General features: G+C 38.8%; 1 protein-coding gene across 4 annotated transcripts in view; it reads left to right on the plus strand.

Moving 5' to 3' along the window:
* Window positions 1-14,764, plus strand: part of MTMR4 (myotubularin related protein 4) — a 58,622-nt gene that overhangs the window by 41,366 nt on the left and 2,492 nt on the right. For all 4 annotated transcript variants that reach the window (XM_083348211.1, XM_083348210.1, XM_083348212.1 and 1 more), the window contains 15 exons: window positions 416-532; window positions 1,438-1,520; window positions 2,115-2,281; window positions 2,478-2,574; window positions 3,552-3,665; window positions 4,776-4,972; window positions 5,555-5,683; window positions 6,123-6,234; window positions 6,890-7,085; window positions 9,325-9,510; window positions 10,227-10,397; window positions 10,784-10,938; window positions 11,560-12,760; window positions 13,258-13,368; window positions 13,850-13,938. In XM_083348211.1, the coding sequence (XP_083204337.1) occupies window positions 416-532; window positions 1,438-1,520; window positions 2,115-2,281; window positions 2,478-2,574; window positions 3,552-3,665; window positions 4,776-4,972; window positions 5,555-5,683; window positions 6,123-6,234; window positions 6,890-7,085; window positions 9,325-9,510; window positions 10,227-10,397; window positions 10,784-10,938; window positions 11,560-12,760; window positions 13,258-13,368; window positions 13,850-13,938 (3,125 nt within the window). The remainder of the gene's footprint in view (window positions 1-415; window positions 533-1,437; window positions 1,521-2,114; window positions 2,282-2,477; window positions 2,575-3,551; window positions 3,666-4,775; window positions 4,973-5,554; window positions 5,684-6,122; window positions 6,235-6,889; window positions 7,086-9,324; window positions 9,511-10,226; window positions 10,398-10,783; window positions 10,939-11,559; window positions 12,761-13,257; window positions 13,369-13,849; window positions 13,939-14,764) is intronic.

Raw genomic sequence — 14,764 nt, forward strand, 5'->3', positions numbered from 1 at the left:
AACATGCATTTCTAGGCGGGAGTAGTTAAAAATTAAAAAATGTAATGTAGTAGAAGGCTTCATTTGCCACGTAACAAAATTAATATTAAAATGTTAAAATACCTGAGAGAATAAAGCATAATTGCTTGGCACTGAAAAGAGACCAGAGTTGGGGGGGGGGGGCACCTGGAGTAGAATTTCTGAGGATGATATTATAATTCAAGAAGGAACAAACTGGAATAAAAGTTTCTTCAGATAATGTATTCGCAGCACATGAAGAAAGTTAATACTAGAAATTTGGGCTGGAAAACAAGTGTTTGATCTATTTCTTTCTGAACAGAGCATTCCATTGGTTATATGGGGGTATGCTATATCTCCCTGTAACCTTGGCTGGTCAATCGGCAACTACTTTAATGTGTGAGTTTCCCTTTTCTAGGTTCCATTTACTGTGCTGCAAGGAGAGGGTGTGGAATATCTTGGCCATGCAAGTGATGCCATCATTGCCATCTCTAACTACCGGCTCCATATCAAGTTTAAGGACTCTGTAATCAATGTAAGTCTTGTTAATATATTAAATGGTTATTTCTGGAAGGGCCTATACTTTCCTGTGTTAATTTTTCTTTCCCTTTGAAACAAATTATGTAGCTTATCCTTCCACTGAGCCACAAAGCAAACTTGAAGAGTCCCCTATCTCAATGGTCCCCAACCTTTCCAGCTTGGTGGCCTGGCAGGGGGGAGGGAATGGTTTTGTGTAAGTGACAGGCATGCCCTGAAGCGCCCACCACTCACCCACTACTTGCGTGGCCTTGTTCCAAATGGATCAAGGCCTAGTAGTGGGCTGTGGCCCAGTGGTTGGGGACTTCTGTCCTGTCCTTTACCACTCTTGATCAGACAGCTTCAGATGTCTCAAGTGAGGTACCATACCTTGCAAAATGTTTCAAAGAGAATATTTGTCAATTTGGGTTAGGGTACTATTTTTTTAAGGAAGAATTGCCTTCATGAAGGGAAACTCCTAGTATGATCTGTGCTTTGTTTATGGGAAGGCTATAGCTTCAGATTGTCATGTGCTTTGAAAGGAGTAAGTCGTGCATATTATTCAATCATAAAATATGGTTTCTAATTGCACCAAGATTCATGCATTTCCGATATTCATTGGCTATACTTTTTTTAACCATACAATGGACACTTTAATCTCTCTCCCTTCCATCCTTCCATCCCTCCCTCCCTCCTTGATGCCTCCTTCAAAACTGCCTTGATGTCTCTTCAATACTATCCCTACATTACTAAGAAAATCTGCTACATGCCAAATGGAGTTTATTCCTGTTCCTACTATAGCTTACAACTAATGTTACTGTTTCCATAATACCATTAGAATACCTGACACATGTTTGACAGCTAGCTTATTGTCTATTTGAGTGTTAACATACCTGTTCATTCATCCCTTGCTTTTGTTTTTAGGTGCCTTTGAGAATGATGGAAAGCGTGGAGAGTCGGGATATGTTCCAGCTCCATATTGTCTGCAAAGATTCCAAAGTAGTCAGGTAGGGAATGTCTAATAGCACCCTGCTCTTATAGCCTGGTGAGAGTCAGCAAATGTGATTTACTCAAACTAGGGATGGATAACATGCAGCCTGCAGATGTTTTTGATTTCCAGCTTCTGACAACATAATGCAAGCATAGCTATTGGTGGAAAATGTAATCCAGCAACAAACTGGGACACCATATCTTTTTTTACTCCTGCTCTGAACCATGATGCTGCCAGGTTCCTGTCATTCTAAATATAGAAGCTGCCAAAATAAAGTGAAGTAAAATTCTTTAATCTGTTTGCTTTCCAGCAGTGAACAGCTAAGTGTCTTGGAAAATATCCATAAACAAAGGCTCAGTTTCTGCCACAGTTGATGGCAATTAATAGATCTTCTATTGTAAAAGGGGTTTTTTTTGTTAGCGATTGTTGCTAAGTTTTTAAAGTGATTTAAGTAGCACTGCAGCCCTTTGTGTCAGGATGTCCCTAGCATTTTCATTTTTCAATAGGTTGTTTTCCCGTTCCTTTTCCCTGAGGAGTTTCGCTGAAATTCCCTTGTCAGACCGTCTTTCCCGGGCACCGAATATATACACGTGTACTTCTGTTTTTGTAGGTGCCATTTCTCTACTTTTAAGCAATGCCAGGAATGGTTGAAAAGGCTGAGCCGAGCCATTGCACGCCCCACCAAACTAGAAGACCTGTTTGCATTTGCTTACCATGCCTGGTGCTTAGGAATTTGTGCGGATGAGGAGGACCAGCATGCCCACCTTTGCCGCCCAGGTAAGTTCTTATGAATTACATCAGGGTAAGCTTCTACAGCTACATATCCAAGCCTCTTGAAAGCTATTATTCAGGGTGACGTATGCAACCAATTCTGTTAATTCCTTGTCTGATAAGGAGATCTTTGAATACTTTGTCATAATTTCTGACAGAATTAATTATTGTTGATTATTGTTAACTACTATTCGTTTTGCAGGAGACCATGTGAAATATCGGTTTGAAATGGAACTAGCTCGAATGGGCTTTGACTTGCAGAATGTGTGGAGAGTTTCTGACATCAACAACAGCTACAAGTGAGCCTTTAAATTTACCAGATAACTGCAAAAGAAGGGGGGGGGGAAATATCAACAGCATTAAATCCTCTGTCTTGCAAATTAACATAGCTAGGATGTAACAGTATAATGTTATAGCTAGACAACATGTAGAATAGGATAGGATAGGATAATAGAATAGAATAGAATAGAATAGAATAGAATAGAATAGAATAGAATAGAATAGAATAGAATAGAATAGAATAGAATAGAATAGAATAGGAATAGTTGGAAGGGACCTTGGAGGTCTTCTAGTCCAACCCATTGATCAATCAGGAAAGCAGTTCAAGCTAATATAATATTAAAATATCTACCTTATGATAATAAAATAGTTTTTATTTGTTATTACGGTGGCCTTTTCCCACTTCTACCTCACAAATGTATCCCATGAACTTCTTTTTATTCCCAAGCCCACATCACATTGCATGTCCAAAAGGAGACCATTATCTGTTGTTGCTTGCCATTCTATTTGGTGCCTTGAGTTAAATTAAAATTGCTGTTGCTCTTATGTTTAAGGGGATTCTAACTGTTTTCAGTCATAATGTCATGTATAGTATGAATCTGATATAAGTAATCTATTAGGAATTTTGATGTTTCATATGTCCATCCAAAAGAACATTAGATTTGCGATTTCTATGAATATTAGTACAGGTTCATATTTGCTGTTTTGTATGATTAGAGATCAGTGTTGAAGATGGTTGGCTGGGGAATTCTGGGAGTTGAAGTTCACTCATCTTAAAATTGCCAGGGTTGAGAAATACTATTAAAGATGAACTAAAATCATCTCTCATCTTACCTATTTATGTAAACTAAAGAGACCTTGAAAATATCAAACTTATTAATTAGTTATACATATGATCTGGCAGGTTAAAGATTTGGAATTTGATCTTGTTTTTTTTATTCCTGCCCCCCTGTCCAATAGTCAATTTCTGATCATTAGTTTGAATTTTCCTCTGTAGGTTATGTACCAGCTACCCACAGAAATTTTTGGTTCCTGTTTGGATCACCGACAAGGAACTGGAGAATGTAGCTTCTTTTAGATCTTGGAAGAGGATTCCAGTGGTTGTGTATAGGTACAAAACTCACGTCTTATAAGAAGGCCATGTAAAAGGGTTTTGTGGTTTGAGGGGTAGAGGCAAAGACTTATGTATCAACTGCAAGTTTGTTGCTAGGGTATTTTTTTAAAATATTCAGATATTCTAATTTTTGTTAAAACGTGTAGTATCTAAATTCTTCCTTAAGATTCCATTATTGACACTATTCCATTAAATAATTCCATTATTGAAACAATAGTGTCATTTTAGGATAGATCATGGAGATTTTTATTTATTTTTTAATCCCATTTATATCCCGCCCTTCTCCGAAGACTCAGGGCGGCTTACAATTGAAATGAGAATGTATTCGATAGTACATTAAGTAAAGCGCAATTTAGTGCCTGCCTACCTATCTCAAGAGATTTTCCATTCATTCATTCACCCATCTTTATTGTTTTTTATAGATAATTAAAGGTGGCAAGCATACCTAAAACTCCTTCTTCCTATACTACTAAGAAAGAGTTTTATCTTATCTTGAATTTAGCAGCTATCTCATATAGTTTCAAATTTCTAATGCACATTTGGAAGCTAATCATATCCTTATTGTATGTATATCTTCAAATCACTGTTTCTTGCTTTTCCCTTCATTATCCCCAAAAAATTCATACTTGCTAATTGCATCTACTGTTACATCTGAAATCTCCTAGTTCCATTTGTGTCTTCTGGGTGTATTATAATGATAATGATACGATGATGATGATGATTATAGGAGCTACATTTAAGCAGATCTTGAGGATCAGGAATTTTGCCTTGTCTTAAATTGATTCACCAGTCAACATTTCACCAAGCCTCTCCTTAATTTAATAAAGAAGAATATTTGTAGATCAGGGTTGAAATGAGGAATCATTGGTGCTCTCTGAATTTGGTTGTTTTCTTGCAGATGTTTCATTACCCCTTAATTTGGGTAATGAAATGAAATGTCTGCAAGAAAACAACCAAGCTCAGAGAGCTCATCTCCTTAAACTGTTATTACATACATATACTTGACGCTTCTTCTCCACTGAAAAGAGTATTTGGTTTTTCAGTCAAACTGGGACTTGTTGAAATACTTTGCATTCTAGGACTAATAGGACTTGATTTCTTTTTTAGACATTTGCGCAATGGGGCAGTCATTGCACGTTGCAGTCAACCTGAGATAAGTTGGTGGGGCTGGCGCAATGCAGATGATGAATATCTAGTAACTTCCATTGCCAAAGCCTGTGCCTTGAACCCTGGACAGAGACTGGCTGGGGGGTCCCCACAGTCTGGGCTTAGTGATGGAAATGAGGCCTGTGATGCAGGATTTGGTAAGTAAGCTGATTCTATTTCCTTTCTAATTTCCATTGCTGCACAAATGCTATCTTGCCTTTGACAGAATTTGGTGAGTTTTTCATGGCTATATTGAATATAATCTCATTTGTAATGCCTACCAATCTAGATAAAATTATGCAGTTGATGTATGTTTGTTTAAAGCATTTATATAGCTGGGTGACTTACAAACAATAAAACAGTATAAAACAACATAAAAGCCAACAATGGTAAAAACAAAAGTAAAAGAAATAAAAAACTTGGAACCACAACCATTCTTTTATATTGCGTTCAATATAATTAATCCCTATGGTTATTAGAACATAGTGCTTAAGAAATTGAACATTGCAAGTGCTTTTATGGAAAAGATTTTTTTTTAAAAAAAGCTTTTTTTCCCCCAGTGAGCCAGTGAAACTCCAAAAGAGCAAATTATGAAAGATTGTACTTTTTGGGTAGATGGCGATGTCTGATGTAGCCAACTTTTGCAACCTCAGCTGATCTCAGCATTCTGAATTCTGTATTGTTGATCAAACTGTACATCTGTTTTAAGACATGAGAAATTCCTGTTTGACCTTTTGCAGATTCATCACTGACTGCATGTTCAAATGTAGAGAATTCAGCAACACCTCAGAAACTGTTGATTTTGGATGCTCGGTCCTACACTGCAGCAGTTGCCAATAGAGCCAAAGGAGGCGGCTGTGAATGTGAAGGTACAAGCATGATGTTCTTCTGGCTTTCTTAGGCAATCTATTCACTGTACGATCCTACTTAAAAAGGGTGCATAAGCAAGCAAAACATATTTTGAGCACCTTCCCCACCAAGGTTTTACTTTTACTTCCATCCCAACTTCTTGACTGTATGATGAGCTTTAGGAGGCTGATTTGACTAAAGTGAAGCCATTGAATTATAAAAAGATTTATTGGAATCTACAACTCTCTTGAAACAATAAAGTTACTGAATCTGTATGGAATTAAAACGAGAAGATACTCTTTTCAATACACATATCGCAATCATGGTGATGGTTCTTTATGGATGGGTCAGTTTGAACTATTCTCATTGAATAGGATTATGGTTGAAGATATTTCATGTGATAGATAGGTTTGATTTAACTTTCCAACTAATTTTCTCCTTCTGTTTGACATTTTCCAGAATATTATCCTAACTGTGAAGTGGTGTTTATGGGTATGGCTAACATTCATTCCATCCGTAATAGCTTCCAGTACTTGAGGGCAGTCTGCAGTCAGATGCCAGATCCTAGCAAGTAAGTTCCAAGTAGCATTTGTTAAAAAGCTACATTCTTTATGGAATTTCATTATCTATGGGACTCTAAAACACAGATTTTCTTTCTGCCAGAACTGAAAGAAAAGAAAGAGGCATGCTCTGAAGATTTACTATGTGCAGAATTATCTCTTTGTTGCTGTACAGTTCACTTGGTTTTCATTAGGTTTATATGTGGCGATACATAATCATTCTGATAGAGAAAAGTTTTCAAAGAGATTTATATAACTGCAAATAATATGGGAAGTTTGGCTACAAGGGATTTTTTTTCCTTTTGTCCTTCACAGCACTAGGTCACCGAGTTAAATTGATTAACAGTAAGTTCAAAACAAACAAAAATATTTTTATGTGCACGCTATCAATGTACAGTTAGCAATTTGTTTAAAATATTGTTTCAATTCTTTAGAAAGTGTTTTGAAGTTGAAGTAAAGCTATTTTAAACTTGGAACATTCCAGAATCAGTAAACTAACCCATTTGAGCTGAAACAAGATTTTGACTTTGAAACATTTTGCCAATCCCTTTTCTCAGTGAAAATTTTCTATCTGGCACAAGCTGGATTTAGATTTCTTGTTTCCAGCACTTTAAAAAAATATTTATATTGGCTACATATGCACTTTCTTTCATTGATCCATTTCAGCTGGCTGTCAGCACTAGAGAGCACCAAGTGGCTACAGCATCTCTCCATCATGCTGAAGGCAGCTGTGCTGGTCTCAAATGCTGTTGACCGAGAAGGACGCCCTGTGTTGGTTCACTGCTCTGATGGTTGGGACAGGACCCCTCAGATTGTTGCCTTGGCAAAGATTCTTCTGGATCCCTATTATAGGACTATGGAGGTATTATGCTTCAGTTGTGTTAGCAGCTCAGAAGAAGAATAGCTTTTAGGAGAATTTTAATTTATATGGGAGATGCAGTACAGAATTGCCTAAAGCAAAGCATCCTTTTTCATCTTTTTTGTCTGACTGATCTGCAATTGGAGACAATAGACTTTTTTCTTTTCTTTGGCTTGGGATAAGCCTGCGTTTTTATTTCAGGGTTCAATCCTGAAAATGCTATATATGCTGTATTTAATAGATCTTTTAGTTTACTTAGTGGGAGTAAGAAAAGTGGATTGAAAAGAGAAGCCTTGCCACATTTTGGCTTGAGCTCCTACAGTTGGTATGTAATTCACCTATCATCAGCACGTAACTCCTAACAGTTGTCTGCTAGGAAATTCTAGTTCTTGACAAAAAAAGATCCCCCTATAAGTACAAAGGGCTTGACATGAAAGCAGTGTTCCAATATCTCAGGGGCTGCCACAAAGAAAAGGGAGTCAAGCTATCCTCCAAAGCACCTGAAGGCAGGACAAGAAGCAATGAATGGAAACCAGAGAGAGAAGCAACCTAGAACTAAGGTGAAACTTCCTGACAGTGAGAACAATTAACCAGTGGAACAACCTGCCTCCAGAAGTGGTGAATGCTCCAACACTGGAAGGTTTTAAGAAGAGACTGGACAGCCACTTGTCTGAAATGGTATAGGGTTTCCTGCCTGAGCAGGGGGTTGGACTAGAAGACCTCCAAGGTCCCTTACAACTTTATTATTATTATTATTATTAGTAGTAGTAGTAGTAGTAGTAGTAGTAGTAGTAGTAGTATCATTATCATCAAGGTGCTGGTAATGACCTTTAAAGCCCTACATGGCATGGGTCCAGAGTACCTTAGGGAGCACCTGCAGCCGGCATCAACTTCCCTCCGCCCAGTGCGCTCCCACAGAGAGGGCCTCCTCAGGGTGCCACGGTCAGAGAATGTCGTCTGGTGGCCCCCAGGGGGAGGACCTTCTCTGTGGGTGTACCGGATTTGTGGAACCGCTTACCGGTTGAGCTCCGGATGGTGCCCGACCTTCGCTCCTTCCGGCGTGATCTAAAGACCTACTTGTTTGAACAAGCCGGCCTGGTCTGATGGGTTTGGGTTTTATTATTGCTTTTAATGTATTGTATTTATTGTTGTATTGTATTGGGCAGTATGTTTAATCTTTTCTTAATTTTTGTATCTTTGTATTTTAGTATTTATTGCCCTGTTCACCACCCTGAGTCCTTCGGGAGAAGGGCGGTATACAAAAATAATAATAATAATAATTATTATTATTATTATTATTATTATTATTATTATTATTATTATTATTATTATTATTATTATTATTAAATTGACAAAAGGAAGATAAAGAAAAATGTCCATTCTTGAAAATGGATAGTCTAGAAATCATCCAGGCCTCCAAGACTTGGGCAAAGTAGCCAGGGAGGAGGCAAATATTAGCTATTACATGCATCATGATAAAATAATAGACCTGCGTCATAATTCATACCATGATGCACCCAGTGTCATTTACATGTTGTTATGGCTTCCAAAATATATCTGTGTTCCAAGGGTGAGCTGTTCAATAATGGCAGGAGAGTTATCTCCTATTCCTCTCTGCTCTTTGTGGGAGGAGGTCTGAAGCAACCCCTATGATTCAGTACCAGAGAAAATAGTCTCCAAAGTTACAGATAGCCAAGCCTATTATAAAATTTATAAATTAACACCAGCATTTGAATTGTACTCAAACCCTACTGGTAATATAGTACCCACAAAACAGATTTCACATTACTACATTGGCTTTTAATTACCAGCAACTAAGCAGCCACAAGTAGCTGTAGTTTTGGTTGGATTTTCAAAGGGAGTCCCAAATAGACTATACTGTCATTGAATTAGTACTGTCCCTGTACTAGTTTAAATTCAAGGAGTTGAGTGCAAGATATTGAGGTTACTATTAATAAAATGTCCTGTTCCAAAAAGGGTGGCAGCTGTGCCCTAGCTGAAGCTGGGTAGAAGCTCCCCCACTGAAACCTAGTTGATGAACTGGAGGAATAAAACACTATAGATGACAATATCATGAAAGCAAGGGCAGGGAAACAAGGAAGAAGAACTAAAGATGCTATGATACATCCAAAAATGATTTGAGAATAGGTGAATTATGTTGGCAACTATGGAATTATCTTTTTTTTTATTGCAGCCTACTCAGAAAATCTATAGTACTTAAATTATCTCCTTTTATTGCCAGGGTTTCCAGGTACTGGTTGAATCAGATTGGCTGGATTTTGGCCATAAGTTTGGAGATCGATGTGGACACCAGGAAAAGGCAGAAGATCAAAATGAACAGTGCCCAGTGTTTTTACAGTGGTTGGATTCTGTTCACCAGCTGCTCAAGCAGTTTCCCTGTCTCTTTGAATTTAATGAAGCTTTCTTGGTAAGGCCAAGTGTTAGCAGAGGACATACATTTCAATACTAAGATAGATTAGTGTTTAATGAGAGTTTGATGTTTCTAAAGCAAAAATGGCTATGGTTCTTGTGTCATTTTTCCTTTTGGTTGTCCACTCTAGTTGAATTACTGTGATAGATCTCTGTTGTATAGATAAAATGTGCATCCTTGTGAGGAAAAATAATTCCCTTTTACTGAATTATTATATAAAATTGATTTTTCTGAAAGCGCTACTAAAATGCTGTGCTGTGTGCTAAAATGGGGTGCTTTATTTCTCTAATAAAGAGAAAGAGTTGTTTATCAAAATGTCTACATTTCATACAGAGCAAGGCGAGTAATATGTTGTATCTGCACTTATGGATAATGGGAGCACTAGCCTGGTATCCACCTGTTAAGTTAGTGGATACACCCCATTTAATCCCAGTATGTGAAGAGTGAAAAAACCCAGAAAAATTAGTATATTATGATTTTTCTTTAAAAAAAGGGGGGCTTTCAGTGTCTAACCAAGCTAAGATCCAAAATGGCTTTGGGGACATTTAACCAAATCCAAATTGTAATTATTTTATATTTATTTTTTATTACTTTTGTTTACCCATTCCAAAGCTTGACATAGTACACAGCATTATTCTTAAAGCAGCACTGTATCAATAAGCTGCCTCTTGTGAAAATTCTCTCAAATCCCTAAATTTCTCTTTTACCTGCAGGTAAAGTTAGTCCAACACACATATTCCTGCCTTTATGGGACCTTCCTTGGAAACAGCCCCTGTGAACGTGAGCTGCACAACATTGCCAAACGCACCTGCTCAGTTTGGTCCCTTTTGAGAGCTGGTAATAAAAATTTCCACAATCTACTCTACATGCCTGCTAATGAGCAAGTAAGTAAAATTCCCAGTTGTGCCAGTTTGGCAGGAGAGAAAAAAAAATGTATGCAGTCGGGGACAGAAGCCCAAATACAGCTTGCTTCTCCCTCATGCAGGATTAAAAGATTTGTAACAATCCTACTGTGAGCACCACGTCACTGAGTTCTGCCTACTCCTGGCATGCAGGGCTTCTTTGTTTTCCCCCGCTGCTTCTTTGAAAATGGAAGGAGGAAGAAAGTCCAGTGATTCCCCTGTATCTTTTAGTTAGATAGGACAACTGTAATCATAGCTCATATCAGTTATTAATTAGAGGGGCACCTTCAGGAGCTACCAGGCTCTGGGCTTATGCTGGGTTTCTTCTCCTCTTCCTGAATCTGCTTTCCTCCATCTTTGATGTCAAGGTGCTGCATCCAGTGTGCCACGTGCGTGCGCTGCATCTCTGGACAGCTGTATATCTTCCAACGTCATCTCCATGCCCTTTAGGAGAAGAAGGCATGGATCTTTACTTGCCTTCTGGATCTCAGACTCAAGAGTTCAGCAGTCGGTCGCTTGACAGGTAGGAGAAAAATAATTATGGTTCTATGAATTGCGCAGTTCAGGATTTCTAAGGCTACTTTGGATACCTCTGTAATGGCCTCTATTTATTTATAAGGGCCTTGCTTATCCTGGTCAATTACAATGCAGTTTATATAGAAGTCTTTAGGGGATTGGATTTAGGGTTGTGTTAATCATTTTACTTAATCTGTATTCTCTGAAAGCTTGATGTGACCTTTTTAATTTTATAGATTAGGAAATTATGCTTCCCATTTACTTGGTGATTATTTATGAGTCTTTAAAATAATTTAGGGAAAAAAATCAAGGATCTGTCCTAACTATTTATATCCAGGCAAAATACCACAAGAAACTGTTTTACCTTTGCAGCCCTGACAAAAAGAGCTTTTCCTTCCTTGCTTCTAACTACTTGCTGCAATGCTAAAAATAATTGAAAACCTTTGAATTATAAAAGGACTCTGTGTGTGTGTGTGTGTGTGTGTGTGTGCGCGCACGCATGGTTGCATGTAGGGATGGGGGGCAGAGAAACAGAACATAAGCGCGTGTGTGCAACTTCTTGCAAATGTACCTGCAGGCAATATATGCATTATATCCCTGTTGCCTGAATTGACTTTTGTGGTTTCAGATTACCAAAGACAAGATCCATGGATGATCTTCTCTCAGCATGTGATCCTAGCAGCCTACTGACCCGCACGTCAAGTGATCCAAATCTGAATAACCATTGTCAAGATGTCAGGGTTGGTTTGGAATCCAGACATCCCAATGCTGAGGAGACAGGGACAAGCAAAGAAACCCAAGAGGATGAGTTGCTTCAAGTACCTCAACAGCAGCAGGAATTCCATCCCCCGCATAGTGCTGGCAGTGGCACCTCTGACAAGCACAGAGTCAGTCCACCACAGAAACATGAAGTGACTCAGCAGTTAACTGCTGTGCCTTTTGAGATAGAAGTAGTAAGCAGAGCAGGTCCAGAAGCAACAGAAGGCACAGTCCCAACTCCAAATTCTGGACAAACACAAGCGTTTGAAAAGTTATCCTGCAACCATGTCAAAGACGCTGGCCTGATATCCAACGGCACTTGGGATCCTGTGCAAACTTCTCATCCAGAATCCTCCTCCAGCCAGACTTCAGCAAGTCGCCCCAGTTCAGGTCAGCCAGCTCTGACTGTTCCAAGACACAGTGCTCCAGGTTGTCAAAAAGAAGAACTAGATGGAAAAATTGGCAACGTCAAGCATGGAGAGGAGGGCAACCATACCGGGAAAATTCAGACAGAATTATGGCGAAAAGGAATTTCTCAAAGCCAGACGAGTGAATTCTCTCTTCTAGCAGCAAACTGGGACAGTTTTCAAGGGATGGGGACATCACTTCCTGGGGGTGATATGGGTCCCCGACGACTCCTGTCCTATGGCTGCTGTAACAAGAGACTGAACAACAGGCACTTCTGGACCTCTGGACTGTGCCTCAGTGGCCAGTGGCCTTTGAAAGAAAGTGTGAAGCCTCCTGGCTGCTCCATCCATTCTGGCACACACTGCACAGGCCTTGTGGGGAAGTCCAGCAAGTTGTGGCTCCCTTGCCATTTGAAGCAGGCACTTGGCTCCAAACACCTGCCACCAAACAGCCCTTCTCCAGTGCCTCCTTTCTATCTAGATGATGATGGACTTCCCTTCCCCACAGATGTAATCCAGCATAGGTTGCGGCAGATCGAAGCTACTTATAAGCAGGAGGTTGAGCAGTTGCGTAGGCAGGTGCGGGAACTTCAGCATAGATTAGACATCCGTCATTGCTATCCAACTCCAGCTGAACCACAGATGGACTATGAAGATGACTTTGTAAGTGGCACTGGTGGTGCTTTTTCAGTAGTTTCCTTAACTTTTACCCAAGAAGGCATGTATAGATAGGTAAAATGAACAGATCATGCTACCATCGTGTTTGTAGGCACTCTGTACATACAAATGTGAACATACTAATGAAGACACATGTTCTCTCTCTGGACATAGATACCCCCACACACATTCCATTCTACCATTTCATGCTATCTCCCACACTTCTGCTGTGTTGAGTATAATAATAACATGGACATTATCAAATAGCACTCTATACAGAGAAGCTCCTGATCTTTGCATCTGTTAAAAGATCAGATATCAATTAGGGTAGAACCTGAAATCACAGTAGATGATATTGAGCTAGCCAAATAACACCTGATAAAAGCTATTATCTATGATCTTGTGGTTATTTTCAGTTCATTGGGAGGAAGGCTGAAACTCTAAAGGAAGTGATCATATGTGTGGTATAGATAATCTGATGGCTTTCATGGTCTTCCTTGCAGACTTGCCTCAAGGAGTCAGATGGCAGTGAAAATGAGGATTTTTACTCTGATCACAGTGAAGACTGTCTATCTGAAGCAAGCTGGGAGCCTGTTGATAAAAGGGAAACTGAGGCATGTTACATTTCCTTATTTTCTAGTTTGCACTGAGATACGTTTATGTCTCTTAACTTTGTATGATGTAAGATGAAAACATTTCCATTGCTGCTTTCCCCCCTGTATTTCCCTATTCTGCTCTCTTCTACTGAGGTATAAACATATATTTTGTATCTGGTTCCCCTTAGTAAAAAAAACCCAACTCAAACAGATAATTCCTCTTTGGTTGTCTACTTACAAGGATCTTCCTTTTTCCCTCTGACATTCTTTTAAGTCTTTAATAAACGTTAGTGTTTCTAACGAAAACAACCAATATTTTACATTTTGCTCCTCTTTAATAATTCCTTTTGAATTATTCTTCAGACAATTGCTTTGAAAGTAAAGCTTAAAATATATTAAAACATGTTAAAATGTGTGTGCTATGTTAGCTTCTTCCCTTACAGATATGTTCTTTGTAAGAAACAACCCAAATCATCCATGACACTATGTTTTTAAATAGGTCACACGTTGGGTTCCAGACCACATGGCATCACACTGTTTTAACTGTGACTGTGAATTCTGGCTGGCCAAACGCAGACACCATTGCAGGTAATGTAATTACTATGACAAATCTCATTTTCCCATTTCACTTTTTTTCATTTTATTAAGTACGTCTACAGAAAATATGGCAAATATTGAGAGCAATGGAAAGGGAATGACAAGTTCTATTTAGAGGATAAATGGAATATAGTAGAGTAGTATCTTCTTGGAAAATAGTAGTTCATTATATTTATCTTTAGCCAACGTTTGACAAAATAATTACAATAATTATCAATTACCAATTTCCAATCACTTGATTGCACACTTGAGGTAAAAGTATTAGAAAATTATTAAGATTTTTAATATCCTTTACATTTGGAAATAGTATGTTAATATAAAGTGGCAGCATGTGATACTTTTATAGAAAAAAGGGGTTTTGTGATTTTTAAGCAATAGGAAAAAGTATTCTCCAGAAAAAGAATAAAAAAACTTTTTTTAAAAAACCTTAATCCTGAGAGATTGGCTTCAGTCTCCCCCTGTTGCTGGTAGACCTTATGTAAATAGGCTGACGTTTTATGGAACAGAAATTTGCAGTGAATGCTTTCAGCAAACATGGGCTCTTAAGGCCCTAGTACAGGGGTCAGCAACCTGAAAAAGGAAAAGAGCCACTGGGAACCGGTTCCATCACACATAAAAAAAGTGGGAGCCGCGTGTGTGTGTCCATGCATGCGCATGCGCAAAAAAACATTTTGCGCATGCACAAAACAGTTTTTTCTTGCACATGCGCGGACGCGCGCGGTTGCCATTTTTTTATGTGTGATGGAACCGGTTCCCAGTTACGTGACGGCGACGGCCCGTTTGCAGAGCTAGCGCCTTCGGCAGCCTGCAAACATGC

Source organism: Vipera ursinii (genome assembly GCF_947247035.1).
Source record: "Vipera ursinii genome assembly, chromosome: 1".
NCBI classification, from domain to species: Eukaryota; Metazoa; Chordata; class Lepidosauria; order Squamata; family Viperidae; genus Vipera; species Vipera ursinii.